Source organism: Diadema antillarum, unplaced genomic scaffold (genome assembly GCF_040938485.1).
Source record: "Diadema antillarum isolate AM-2024a unplaced genomic scaffold, OU_Dant_1.0 scf00000060, whole genome shotgun sequence".
Lineage (NCBI taxonomy): Eukaryota > Metazoa > Echinodermata > Echinoidea > Diadematoida > Diadematidae > Diadema > Diadema antillarum.
In genome coordinates this window covers 8,049-23,071 of record NW_027270949.1, presented here as the reverse complement: position 1 = coordinate 23,071, position 15,023 = coordinate 8,049, and the positions used below count along the sequence as shown (strand labels likewise).

General features: G+C 39.7%; 1 protein-coding gene across 1 annotated transcript in view; it reads left to right on the top strand.

Moving 5' to 3' along the window:
- LOC139716002 (retinol dehydrogenase 10-B-like) overlaps positions 1-14,619 on the top strand; it is a 40,033-nt gene extending 25,414 nt beyond the window's left edge. The window contains exons 3-6 of the mRNA XM_071627560.1: positions 1,713-1,948; positions 4,553-4,797; positions 12,171-12,296; positions 14,532-14,619. Coding sequence (XP_071483661.1) covers positions 1,713-1,948; positions 4,553-4,797; positions 12,171-12,296; positions 14,532-14,619 — 695 coding nt within the window. The remainder of the gene's footprint in view (positions 1-1,712; positions 1,949-4,552; positions 4,798-12,170; positions 12,297-14,531) is intronic.
- Positions 14,620-15,023: the final 404 nt, after the last annotated feature.

Below are 15,023 nucleotides of genomic sequence, written 5' to 3'. Positions count from 1 at the left end.
TACATATTGTACCTACAGAACCATGATGTCATTTCCCAATCTCAGTGTGTCAGCTCTGACTTCTCAGTAGTAATGCTGTTGTGAATGGTCTGAATGGGAGAGGGGGATCATGTTGAGTCAGCTTTAAATTGGCAGCTTTAAATTTTCCTACAAATATTATATTGAGAAAATATCATATGTACTTTTTACTTGAATACTAGTAGCTGGTTACAATCATTTTATCTTCACATGATAATAAAAAGTTAATAGACTCTCAATTTGCCAATGAGATGAGAAAGATATAGGAAATCAACAACCCGTTGCAGATTTAGTAATCAAGATGCTTTTTATAAATCTACTCAAAAACAAAAACAACACAACAAGCAATGGCGATATTGATTAAAAAAAAGAGCTCAGATGAAAGATATGTTTTACTCTACACATTGCAATACCACACTAGCAATGAATGAAATACAGTGTTTGTAATATACATAAAACAGAATCAGTACCAAACCATGCCCTTGGATTTGATATTATGTAAAGAGTGCATGCAAAAGCCAGATAATCACAGGTTAAATCACACACCTGCTCTTACCCATACTAAACCACAGGTGAGGCTATCATGACTAGCAATGTATTAAACTTTGTGACAATGGATTATGGTGGGTTATATACCACATTTATCTGATCGATGAAACAAAGGCATTGCTACTACCGTGGCCTGAGTCAGTCAGCTGCACACTTCGGAAAATTGAGAAAATGTAAATCTGTGCAAAAAGAGAGAGGTAGACCCTGAAGATAGAGGGAGAGATGGGGGAGAGGGAGAGAGAGAGAGAGTTACATCTATCATGGGCCAATGGTTCCCACCCATGGTTGAGTGGTAATTGGCTAATTTGTAGGTTAGCTTTCCAGTGTGGTTGGTATAGGCTCCTTAACCCATTGAGGACGGTTTGATTTTGCTACAACATTCATTTCCCATAGACACTTGCTCGAGTATACTCAGGACTCGTCCTCGATGGGTTAAAGGGTGACTAAGTTGATGTATAAGTTGCCTCCAACACAAGGAATTTTCAGTCGCACAAGCAGAACTATGAGAGTTTCATAGAAAAGCAGTAAAATGCTGTGTAATTTACAATTTTCCTCGCAATCATGTATGATACTATATGTGACCCGGTACAACAAAAGGATCCTAAAGTCGCTGACGGGTGAGCCGAGAAAATCGAGTTTGAAGTCAGATCACCAAAATCTGTCAAAACGTTCGGATTTCTGTTTTTACATAATTTTGTAGTCTAATGTATCTTCTATTATCTGCCGAAATTTCGAAGCTAAAGGATCAAAGGAAAGGCCTGAAAATAGAAATTTTCTGGGCCATGCTTGGCTCGCCCGTCAGCGACTTTAGGATCCTTTTGTTGTAGCGGGTCACATATCTGTATGTAATGCAAATTATAATGAGGTAGAGATGACATTAGTGCATAACCCTTGCATTGGATTCCAAGGAGGGACATTTTATTTCTCATACATTTAAAAAAAAAGATAAAAATGAAAATCTCTGATGCTAATTATGAAAGTCCTTACAACTGCTTTGTAGAATGACTGGATGTGAAGAAAATGATGCTGTGCTTTTGATTTTGATAATATCCGTGGGGGAAAAAAGATATTATTTTCAGGTGTCTGTGATGTCACAATGTGTTTTCATTGCCGGTAACATTCTCTTATGACCCTTCCACCTATAGGCATTGAAGAGACTGCCCAGCTGGTCAGGAGAACTGGACAGAAGGCCTGGTACTACGTCTGTGATGTCAGCAAGCGAGAGCAGGTTTACGAGGTAGCCAAGAAGGTCAAGCAGGAGGCCGGAGAGGTCACCATACTGGTCAACAACGCCGGCATCATCGCCGGGAAGAAGTTCATGGACCTGTCAGATGAAGCTATCGTCAAGACGGTTGAAGTCAATTCGCTAGCCCATGCCTGGGTGAGAGCTCAGCATTTCATGTTCTCTCAGTTAAAAAATTAATTGTTTCACAAGTTTAATGGAGCTTTGTCATAGGCCATGACTTTATCACCTCATTTAATTTTCATACAGTGTGTGCATGTGGTTACTTCTAATATCACTGTTTTGTGAAAATGCATGAAACCCCAATATGTCACTTCCTATGATTCTGATGAAACATGTATTATTTCATTCATAATTACAAGCGTATTTCATTCCATTATTAGATGTCAAATCTGTTGTGAAAATGCATTTAGATCATCCTCACAGTGTAGCTCTCAGCAAAACTGGATCGTGCCCACAATTATACACTGTAGGTAGTCATTTTGATTTAGTGGTAGAGGGTAGGGCTCCTGCTTCTATGCCCAAATCTCTCCAGTGCTTTTAACTCTTTATGTGCCACGTTCGCATGCCCGACTCAGTCGACTGCATGCAAACTTCGCATGATTCTGCTCAAACACACAAACCCGCCCAAACTGATCGACAAATCGCCAAATACCACAGTACAATGAAGCCATTTCTCGTTATTCTTCTCTCACATATAGCTTGCATTTTATTTGGTGATTGACTAGCAAGCAGTGTCCCATCTTGGATTTGCATGTAAATTATACGTTTTTGGCACTTATTTTTGTGTAACATTCATGCCTTTTAATACAGTAAAGCTACTGGTCATTTGAAAGAAAAACAAACATAGATTTGTCATACTCTTTACATCAAAGCAAAGCTTGGCATTTTCTCTACATCTTTGCTCATTACATATTCAGCTGAACAGAAATCTATTATGAAGGTTACATTGATTTGAAAAACAGAATGTTTTCCCAAAGCATGACTACGCTGGTGTCTCAGAATAATGTGGCACACAGGGGGTTTCTACTGTGGCACATAAAGAGTTGATATAAATTGTCAAATGTAATCTGTAGGCTTTGTTGTTGGTCTGTTACCTTCACTTGGTTGACGGCAAACCTAAACCACAGACCTAGGATTTCCCCAAGCCTTGAAGCAATCATCTGAGTGTCTACTCCACCATTTCCTTTTAGATACTGATATACCAAAACACAACAATAACAACAACACACAAACAAAATAGAAAGATTGCCACCTGGTAAAACCCCAAGTGGGGTAGTGTAGAATCTACATTGTGTAGAATCTACATTTAGCTACAATGTTTTACATGGAACAAGGTTTGCCATGTACACAAACAATCTCTCTCTATCTTGCCATTGAATGTCCCATGTCCAGTTAATCATATTCTTAAATAAATGATGTTCATTTCTGCAAGTTCTTTTATTGCATCATATGGATATTTGATAGAGTATTTGTGGCTCTTTGGATACCACATGAACTTTCAGTCATGACGTTCCCAGTTTGAGTTTGTCGGTAGCAGTTAGTGGTCACTTGGCAGCATGGCATGATGACATAAACACCAGTTGAAGACTAGTCCTGAGTATAGATGTACAACTGTACATGTACATGTACCTACAATAATACTTTGGCAGATGCCTGTGGGAAATACATGTAAATGGCAGTATCAGCTGCATGTCGACAGGTTAAGAGGTAGTTTTATGAGGGACACGTACATTGATTTGCTAAGACACAATGTTATAAGATAACCTGATTAACAAAACAGTGCACAATTTTGGTTCTCTCTGTATAAGGCGTTGCATCAAAATTATACCTTGCAGGATCCTGTACGATCCTGAAACGAATCAGGATCCTGCAGGATCCTGATTCGTTTCGCACTATGCTGCAATCAGGATCAAGCAGAATCAGGATTCTGCAGGATCCTGCAAAAAAATCAGGATCCTACAGGATCCTGCAAGGTATAATTTTAATGCAACGCCTAAGTGTACATGTATTGTCTGTGCCATACAGTGATAATGCACTATTTGCGAATTGGGCTCAAATTCACAAAATTAACAACTTTAGGAAAATATTACCTGCTGTGTTGCCATTTGCATTTTCTCAAACATGGGAAATCACTAACTTTTTTATTGAATAGGGATGATACTTGTTTCTTAAACCGTTGAGGACGAGTCCGGAGTATACTCGGGCAGGTGTCTGCGGGAAATGTGTGTTGTAGCAAAATCAGTCCGTCCTCGACGGGTTAATCCATTGCTGTGGTTCTCATTCACGAGTTAGTCGACCACTTTCAAAGTAGTCCAACAAGTCCTGATTCATGTATCTTTGAAGGTTTCCTTGATTGGAAAATTCTTTATACGCATGTAGTGATTGATGGTTTCATGGTTCACCGTGTATTCTTTCTTGGGCGTAAACCTAGTCCTGTAATGTTGACGCTTAGGTATCGTGTTCTTACCATTACACTCATGAAGTTTTATGCTCATATTGAAAATATGTTTCCAGTGTACTGTAAAACAAGAAATGTTCATGTGCATGGACCTTTTGCAAATTTTGCGAGGAGCCCAAATTCGAGCAAGTTTTGTCTACACAATGCATTGAATGTCAGTTGCCAATTCACAAAAGTTTCATGTCGCTAAACAGGCCCTCGGCTCCAATTCACGATAGTTTCATGTTGTGAATGTTTCTCTTCTTACAGTTTAAACAGTATTCAAATTTCCAACTTAACAGACTCTCAAGGCTTTCCTGGGAGACATGATGAAAAACAATCACGGCCACGTCGTCACGATTGCCAGCATCATGGGCGAGCTGTCGGCCGCCGGTATGCCGGAGTACTGCATGAGCAAGTTCGCCGCTGTCGGCCTGCACGAGTCGCTGGTGCGGGAGATGAGGGCGGCCGGCAAGGACGGCATCCACTTCACGCTGGTCAATCCCTACATGATCAGCACGGGCATGTTTGAAGGCACTAAGATCAGGTGAGAGGGCGTTATGGTGCAGGGTAGTCCATGATGAGTCTCAGCATGTCGGTGCAACATGCCCAAACTCTTGTGCAACATCCTCAAAAGCCAGCAACATGTTGTGCAACATCCTCAAGAATTTGCAACGAGCTCAAAACAAAATGTAATCAAACATGTGAAAAATATTATGCAAAACAAAGGAAACATCAAACTACCTGGTACTTACTGTAGATGTTTGTGTGCAAAACATGAGAGAGAACATTGAATGTAAGCAGCAAAAAGAGAGATAAGCTGCAAAATATTGCGTACTACATGTATGTACTCGTTAAGTGCGCTCTGTGTATTATTAGAATTTCTGCGATATTCTCAGATTCTGAGCTTGCACCATGCTCAAATTTCAAGTTGTGAACCACCCTGTAGTGCCAGAGAATCTGGACAAAACCTTTGTATTCTCATGGTTGGACATCCGGGTATTTAGCAGCAGCTGGAGTGAAGGCAAACTCCTGATGAATGCTCAATCTGCACATTTTTTAGATGAAATTATCTACTTCTCTTCCATAATTGGCCTTGAAATTCCATGATCCTATCAGATACACTGTAAAGTACATAGCCTACATACATACATTCAGTGCACACATACAACACATTTCTCCATTCTACAGTACTATCCAACAATTACACATTCTTAACCACTCGCAAAACTGTTGAAGTCTTGATTCAAGAAAATTTAGACTTGCTAAATATATGGCATATACAGAATTCTCTGAGGATGAATTGAATGTTCCCATGAAAAAAAAGAAGAGATAAAGATGTCATATGTATGATCTACTATTAACCCGTTGAGGACGAGTCCCGAGGATACTCGGGCAGGTGTCTGTGGGAAATGCGTGTTGTAGCAAAATCAAACCGCCCTCAACTGGTTAGAAGTGGATATCTCATTGGCGACCTGGTGGCGACTTGAGTCTCACTGGTTGTGAAGTGGTCATGGAGACATCTCCTGAAGACTAGTCTGGTCTCCTGGGAGTAGTGAGAGAGTTGAACATGGCTGATTTTTTCAGAGGCTTTTTTTCCAGTCTCCACCTGTTCTAGTAGATGTCTCTGCAACATCTCCTATAAAAGTCACAACATGTTTTAGTTACACTACAGTTGGTTACTGTATAAAAGTGGAAATTTTTGGCGGTGTTGAAATTTTCGCGCATTTCACGCAACCAGAAACTAGTGCGAAAATAAAAGCGTGCGAGTATTTTTCCTTGCCATACATGTATGTTCCCGTAGTTGATGTCTTGATTGCGCAGAATTGAAAACACGAGAAACTCGTCTTGCCTGTGCGTGAAAATATCTACTTTTACAGTAATCTCAAAACAACTGACTTGTAATGAGTTGAGGAGATCATATTGCTTTCTGTCCTTGTAAGATAATATTTTATTGGCATTGTGCAGTTTTGTTTGTTTGTTTGTTTGTTTGTTTGTGTGTGTGTGTGTGTGTGTGTGTGTGTGTTTGCTTTCTTCAGGTTCTTTAATTTTCCGTTCAATTTTCTGCGGAAGGCTGGTTGATTCTGATACGTTTAGTACTTATCAGTCACTTGGAACTCCAGGGTCCAGTTTTATCAAAAGTTGATACAATATTAGCAACTCTTGCTGGAATGGCAATTGTCATGCAAATGACAAGAATCCAGCTTCCTGATTGGCTGTTGCTATTGGAAGTTGCCATTCCAGCAAGAGTTGCTATCCTAACATCTTTTATGAAATGGGACCCAGGACAGCCGAGATGTGGGATGTACCCTTCTAGATTGTTTTAATAAAAACAAAACAAAATAAAAGCTGCCCAAAATCGGAAGAATGACTCAATTTGGCGCACTCTGAGAAACATCTGCAGCTCGTCAGAGCACAACTGATTCAACATTGACGAAGAAAACCACTGCAATTATTATTAGCACATTGTTTGGATAATGTTTGATCTTCCAAATGATAACATTGTGAAAATTTGCTGGTGCAGTCGGCTGCATGATGCATCCTAACCGAAGAATAGCGGTCAAGGGTCCTGGGGGGATGGGGATGCCATTTTATTCAAACTTATGAAATAATTCTATAAATACTTTAAGCTTGTTTGATAAGATGAGAAATATTGTATTCAGAATCATCAGATAATTGATAGACGAAAAATTTGATAATTATGTTATCTTGTGTCTATAAATATATGTAGGTAAATATTTGAATATCGTAAAATCAAACATTTCGTTGTTTGATATATCTTGCTCAAGACAGTGAGAAGTGAAGTTCAAACTCTGGATGATTATCAATGCACGCTCCTCTGCACATGTTTTAAGTGCCTGCCATTACGTGGGTGTAAACCTTGCAGTCATTGAGAGCACGCTCTACATGCATTGTTCTAAAGCCAGATTATGGCCTGGGAAAAACAAGACAAAAGGCACCACCTACGCTCTTCTTTTTTTTTCTCTGTCCTCTTTTCTGTTTAATATTTCCTGTAATATCAAATAACGGCATTTTTATTATCAAAATGGGGGGGGGGGGGCGGAAGGTTCACATAAAATGAGCATTTTGAGACTTCCTACACTTGTTGAGCATTGTCATAAAACAATGGGATCAAATTGCATATGCTTGTAAGGAGGAATATAACAAAAACAAAAACAAAAACTGGAAGTCAGCATTGTAAAATATTGAAGCTGCTGTTGATGCTTTTGTTTTGTAGCACTTGGCAAAAGAAGAGAATCACACTTGTCTTTTATAGTGACTTTTATATGCTGTAAACCACATATGTACTCTTACCAGTATCTGTGCAGGTTTAGTTCATGCATATACATTATGTTCAATGTAAACTGAAATTGGTTGATTTTTAACCTGTTGAGGACGAGTCCCGAGTATACTTGGGCAGGTATATGGGTAATGCGTGTTGTAGCAAAATCAGTCCATCATCAATGGTCAATTACTGTAGTTTAATGATGTATGCCAGTCATCTTTATCCAGAGTAATGTCAGGGCGTGTATACGCCGAGCACTGTACAGGCAACAGTCCGGGTTTTTGCTATGGTGCACCAAAAGGAACCATGTCTTGTTCCGTTCAAAAAGAATCAGTAATTCAGTATAAAATCACCCAAAATTGTTATTTTTATGTCAAAATCAAGAGCAACACAATCAGCAGTAGAAGATTGATTTTGTAACAAAGTTGGAGAATAGCGGGGAAGTGATATTGTAACAGAACCACACATGGTTTCTTTTGGCGCACCATAGCAAAAACCCGACCCATTGGCCATACTGTGCTCGGTGTAAATAGACCTTAAAACAATTGTACAGTTTAGGTTGAGGCCTTACTTCAGAATTCTAACCTTTTTTGGTGAGATAATGAGAAACTTTTTATGAAATCTAAAAGAGTGTCTAATTTCAAGAGGAATTCAGTGTTTATTTGACAAAAATTGGTTTTGAAATGGCTGAGATATCATAAAAAAGAGCGATCCCAATAAAAGATGGGACCCAGCTTTTATTATGATTGCTTTGTTTCACTTTGTTTTGGGATACCTCAGTCATACTAAAACCAATTTTCATCAAATAAACTTTGAATTCCTGTAGAATGGTATCCGCTGTACTAACTAAATTTCATAAGTGGTTTCCTGGTGTCTCAAAAAAAGTTAAGAGCCAAATTCTCATCCCCACCAATACTGAACAGTCCCTTTGACTCTGGGCAATTCCTCTTTCAAGGTCAATAATGCATGGATACATCTTGAAATGCTGTTTAAAAAATCACCAAATTGAGACAGGGGATCCCAGCCTGCTTCCAGCTAACAGTTATCAGCCAGAGGATGTTGGCCACTTACAGTGTAGTTTTTATTTTCAGTCTTCAAATAACAAGACACTCTTGACCATTTATTTGGCTAGCTGTTTAATTACTACGTATGTGTGGCACTGATGGCTGGAGGACATGGATTGCCATGGCAACAGCATCCATGACAACAGCAGCACTTTTCTTTCTGTTTCAATTATCAGAGATTAGAGAAGTAATTCACTGTCAGATTGAGTTAACAAAGACTGTTCCCATTGAAACAGCATCCATGGCAACATCTGCATCTCTTTGGTAGTCCCATATTAAAATGATTATCTATATTGGTGATGGTGGTCATGGAATTTAAATTTTTGATTAGATTAATTAAGACATACTCGTTGCCTATTCCCGATGTATGATGTGAAAAGTGCCTAGTTGATGAATGCTCTATGGTATATTAGATTATATGCAGCATATACATATGCATTGTAATTAGCCCAAGTTCAGTTTAATTTCAGTGTTGTTGAGGTGACAGGGATTCCAGGAGGATTACTTGAATGTTAACATGTGTCGTATAGAATAGTGTATAAAAGAGCATGCAAAAATTCCCATAGTAGATCACATGTGTCTCTAATGTTGTTTTGGTGCACAAGAAATTACCATAATTGTAGTGCAAGGCCATGCACTGTGGGGGGGGGGGGGGGGGGACCATAAGTTTGAATGTCATAAGACCCAATACCAGTATTTGTGGTACAAATACACTGTATGTATTTCTCTATCGTAAAATTTTGTTATAAACCAAGCTAGAAAAAAAAAGCACCGAAATCCCTACAGTGAACTTTGTCATAGTTCTTGAGGCTTTAGTTTTATCTAATTATCAGTGATTTATCACAAGTAAATGCCTTGTGTCAATTTGAATTCTTGCAGAACTTTGTGTGTTAAAGTGCAACTCAAACAAATGCTTGCAACTGGATAAATTTGAGTGCAAATTTGAATGAGCTATAACCACATGCAGCTATTTTCTATTTTTGAATGCAGCCCATAACAATCTGTCCTTAAACTTGAGATTAGGAATTTGTCCTTCCTTTTGAGTTGAAGAGGTTAGAAGAACAGACATAGAGGATGAGAAGCGATTTGTGTGCTCTGTACTGGTTGAACTGTTATACCCTTTGTGTGTTTGGAGTGCTGATTGGCACAGAACCCCCCCCCCCCCCCCCGTCAGTGTTATACACACCTGAGTGCTGATTCTTGCCGCAGAACACCACCCCCCCCCCCCTCAGTGTTATACACACCTGAGTGCTGATTGGCACAGAACACCACCCTCCCCCCCCCCCTCAGTGTTATACACACCTGAGTGCTGATTCTTGCCACAGAGCCCCCACCCCCACCCCCAGTGTTATACACACCTGAGTGCTGATTCTTGCCACAGAACACCACACCCCCCTCCTCAGTGTAATACACACCTGAGTGCTGATTCTTGCAACAGAACACCACCCCCCCCCCCCTCCCCAGTGTTATACACACCTGAGTGCTGATTGGCACAGAACCCCCCCATCCCCTCAGTGTTATACACACGTGAGTGCTGATTCTTGCCAGCAGAACACACCACCCCCCCCCCCAGTGTTATACACACCCCGAGTGCTGATTCTTGCCGCAGAAGACCCCCCCCCCCTCCCAGTGTTATACACACCTGAGTGCTGATTCTTGCCGCAGAAACACCACCCACCCCCCCCCCCCCCCCCCCCTCCCCCGTGTTATACACACCCTGAGTGCTGATTCTTGGCACAGAACTCCCCCACCCACCCACCCCCCCCCACCCACCCAACACAGTGTTATACTCACTGTCTAAAGTCCATTCAAAAGGGTTAAACATGCTTTGATTTTGTCATAGATGACAAAATCTCACCAAAAAGACTTCAGCCCATATGAACTTTTGGTGATTCTTCAGATGGTACAGTATATGTGTGCATACAGGTTTATACAACAATGAAAGAAAACAGCAGATTTGTTTTGTTTTGTTTTGTTTTGTTTTGTTTTGTTTTTGTTTGTTTTTTTCATTTTGATTTCTTGTATAATGTACTGTGTAATTATCTAGTACATAGACCTACACCTTTAATACTTCCTTGACACATTTGATACTGCACTTAAATTGCTGATTGGCATCTAAAAATCTATTATTGAAACTAGAATGCTTTCTTCTCTGATTGGCTCAGATGTCTGGAAAGTATTAAAATTGCCACTGAAGAGAGATTTCCCAATCCCCATAACCCTTATTGTGTCACCATGGCCTTCCTGTTGGAGTGACTTGGCACATTGTTAGGCCTGAGTGGGATGACTTTTGAAAAATACAGTTTATGATAGGTACAATTTGGAGGAATTCAAAGAGAATGTTGAGAGAAAAGCATGGCAAGGTACTATGTACAGCCTGGGCACTTAAAGGGTTAAAACATATGTGACCTGCTACAACAAAAGGATCCAAAAGTCGGGGGGGGGGGGGGGTTGATTTTCTGAAAATGACATGACATTATTCCCTTACTCTTCCCCTTTAATTTCATATATAACACGACTCATGAAAGTACTCGGTTGCGGGGATATCAATGATTTTATTAGAGCATATCGAGTGGTCTGGGAAATCAACGTTCGAGAAAATCACCTTCAAAGTCACTTCCGACGCTATCGTGATCAAGGGGAGGCAAGACAGTTTTATACCTCTTGACAATAGAAGGTACATGTATGCTTCTAGCAACCTTCGCGATGTTCATTCAAGCTTAGCCCCGGCGGTCTATGCACGACCAGTCAGTAACTAGAATGCCACGCACTGACCAATAAGATCACTCCCTTTTTTTGCTGGGGCGGAGTCTATCTGCAGCGCTATAAATCCAAATTTTGGGACACGTTTCTATTTCATTGAAAGTCTGAAAATCATGGCCGAGAAAAATGCTGATTTCTTTCCTTTCTTTTGATTATTTAGCTTCTAAATTTCAGCTGATGATAGATGAAACATCAGACTCCAAAATTATGTCAAAAACAGAAATTTGATGATTTTGATCGATTTTGATGATCTGACTGCAAACACGATTTTCTCGGCTCAGCCGCCAGCGACTTTAGGATCCTTTTGTTGTTGTGGTGGGTCACATATTGTTGATCTTTCATGTAATCAGATGATTGTTTATCAGGTATTTGTGTTTAACAACAGATGCATACCACATACTACAAACTTTTGTTTGTTGCAGGTACAGTTTGTATTTTCTTTTTGAGACATCACACAAAGATGCTAATCAATAACCAGATCCATAATTTCTTTATTTGTTTAAATCTATCTTTTTCTTTTTCTGTGTCAGTTCAGTAACTTTAAACTCAATTCCATTTAAGTAATGGAGAGTAATAGAAACAAGGAAAACCTCTGAAACAGTGCTCCCTCTGTACAAAAAAAAAGGGGGGGAAATCCCCATCATTCTTCTGAGACCAAAGTTATTGGTTTAACTATGAACCTGGTAATTGCCTTACAAAACCAATAAAAAACCAATTTGAAAGTCGTTGCAATGACTTCATTTCGTGCTTCATACGTCCATCAATTCAATATTTCATGTCGCCTTTTACACCCCATGTGTGCTGCAGGTATGATATGATAGTGCCGACGTTAGAACCGGACTACGTTGCGGCCAAAGTGGTGGAAGCGGTGCAGACGGAGACCGCCCTCGTGAGAACACCAGCTCTTCTTCACTTCTTGATACTCCTCAAAGAGTGAGTTTGTCTCCCGACAATCCTCTTGGTTTTTTTTTCTTTTAATCCATTCTGTCTTCTTAACAGTCGCTGTATACTCTTCCAGTAGATTTGTATGTGGGAAGTTATTGGGTGTTGTTGTTTTTTTCAACCATTTGAACATGCCCTGAATACATGTACATAAACTGTACATCTTTGCCAGCAAAGATGTACATAAACTGTACATCTTTGCCAGCAAAGTCCAAAGAGATTGTTTAATTTTGCTACCATGATGCAAGATGATTAGTTTGACATTCTGTTTTGATTTGAAATGTTCTCTCTTTGTAGTTTTGCAACGCATTGTCAAGTACCTGTTAACCCGTTGAGGACGAGTCCCGAGTATACTCGGGCAAGCATCTATGGGAAATGTGTACTGTAGCAAAATCAAACGGTCCTCGGAGGGTCAATAGTGATACCTCATTTTTTTTTTCTCTCTCTTGAGTGTCATCATTGAGTTGTTGCAGTTTTACAGTGTATGTTGTTTACATTATGTGCCTTGTGTGAGATGATACTGTATACAAGGGTCTTCAAGGAAACACAAGTGCATTATATTGATACCTCTGAATTTGGGCATTCCCCCATTACTGTCATATTTCTGTATTCACATTTTCTGTGTCAGCTTTGTTTGATGTACGTGTTTTGGAAATGAGAAGAAATAATTAAATGATCAAATGAAAATGGTGTCTTCAGTGTTGGAGATGATGGGCAATGTATTCGGTGTTTAAAAAAAAAAAAATGTTTCATGTTGAACATTTATGAAGAAATTACGGCTCTTGCATGAGTGAGCTGAATGTGAAGTGGGTTTGGTGATCTTAAGATCTTAAAGGTCGCAATTAAAAGAGATGTGTGATGAATTCAACAAGTTTGATCTTTACATTGTGGATTTCATGATGTCTCATACATTACCAAGATATGCAACTGTAGCTGTACTTTCTGTGAAGTATGATACAGACCTCCCAGCCATTCTGAATTTTAATAGAGGAAAGAATATAATTTTTGACCATTCCCAGCTCTTGTTTCAATAGGAGTTTCCTATAATTGTGCTTGATAATTTTACCACACACTCCTAGGGGAACTGCTCATTCTTTCCTGCTTTTGAGCCAAATCATCCCCTGTTTTTTCAGTCAGAAAGATTGGGAGGTCTGTATGATATAATAGTTCCCACAAACAATTCAAGGCAAGCTGGCTTGATATTATAAAACCAAAAAAAGGGAACTCAGACTCTACATTGCTTCAGTTTTTCCCAAGAAGTTTAGTCATCATCATCCTATATTTTTAGCATGTGGAGGAAAGGTCTATAGCCTCCAAAGGCTCCCTCGAGTGGGCCTGGCATCTCACTTTTGCTCCTCCAAGGGGCTGTGACTGCACCCCTGTCTCGGTGTGTGTCACATCCCCTCGGCCTGCAGGCTCCACTCCGGTGAGGAAGTTTGAGGGATCACCATCAATTTGATCTTGTCTCTCACTTTCCTTCTGCTTTGCTCCTCTTCTCCTTCTTCTCTTTCATTTTTATCATCATCTTCTTCTTCCTCATCTTCTTCTGCATTGTCTTCTTCTTCTTCTTCTTTTTCTGCATTCTCTTTTTGTTCTTCTTGTTTTTCTTTTTCTTGTTGTTGTTCTTCATTTTCTTCTTCATTTTCATTTTCTTCTTTTTTTATTTTTCTTCTTTATCTTCTTCTTTCTTTCCTTTTCTTCATTTAATTTTTCTTTTTCTTGTTCTTTTTCCTTTTCTTCCTTTTCTTCTTGTTTTTGTTCTTTTTCTTTTTTTTCTTGTTTCACTTTCTTTCTTGCTGTCATTGTCCTTCTTTTCCTTCCTTTGTGCTTATTATTCTCTTTACGAATAATTCTTCTTTGTTCTTGTTTTTATTCTTCTCCTTTTCTATCCTTCCTATCCTCTATCTCTCTCTTTTTTGTCTTCAGTATTTATCTCTTTCTTTTCTTTTCATTTTTCCTCTTCTCTGTATCTCTTTTTTTTCTCTTACTATTTGCCTTCTTCTCTCTTCCCCTTTTTCAAACTTTTCTTCTTCTTCACCCACTTTTGGAGAGAGCAAACCAGTTTGTAGATTTGCTGATCACCAATCACCAAGAGAAAAAAAAATGTTGGACATTCAGTGTAGGTGAAATAGGTGATCAGAAGTAATATCTGCTATGCAATGATAATTAATCCATCTCTCCCTCCCCCCTCTCTTTCTATTTTTCTTTCTCTCTCTCTATCTACAGCATTCTGCCACAGAAAGCTCTCTTCTCCATGGAAGACTTCTTTGAGACGTCCAAGGCGATGGACACGTTTGTCGGGCGAAAGCAGTGATGAGGCCATCAGTCGCCTGCCGACCCATTGTCGACGACCGACACCCACACTGCTGTCTGGATTGATTGCCAGACCCCCCTCTCCACCCACCAGTGGAGCTGGGATGTGATGCATTGTGGGAAGGAATAGCTGCAGCGATGATCGATTGCTGGAATGATAGAATCATGTGACCATGGAAGCACTGGCCTCTGAACGTCCTGTGTTGCACCTACAGTCGATTTCCCCTGTGGCGTCGAGAGCAAAAAATCATGCCGCAGTTTAGCACTCAGTCCACGTCATCATTTATCCATCACTCACTCGTAGTAATTGTTGACAAGCACCCTTCATTTATTCGTGTCTGTGTGAGAGGGATTTCAAATCTTCAGCTCTAATTTTGTGACTGTATGTGTTCGTGAAATCTGTTG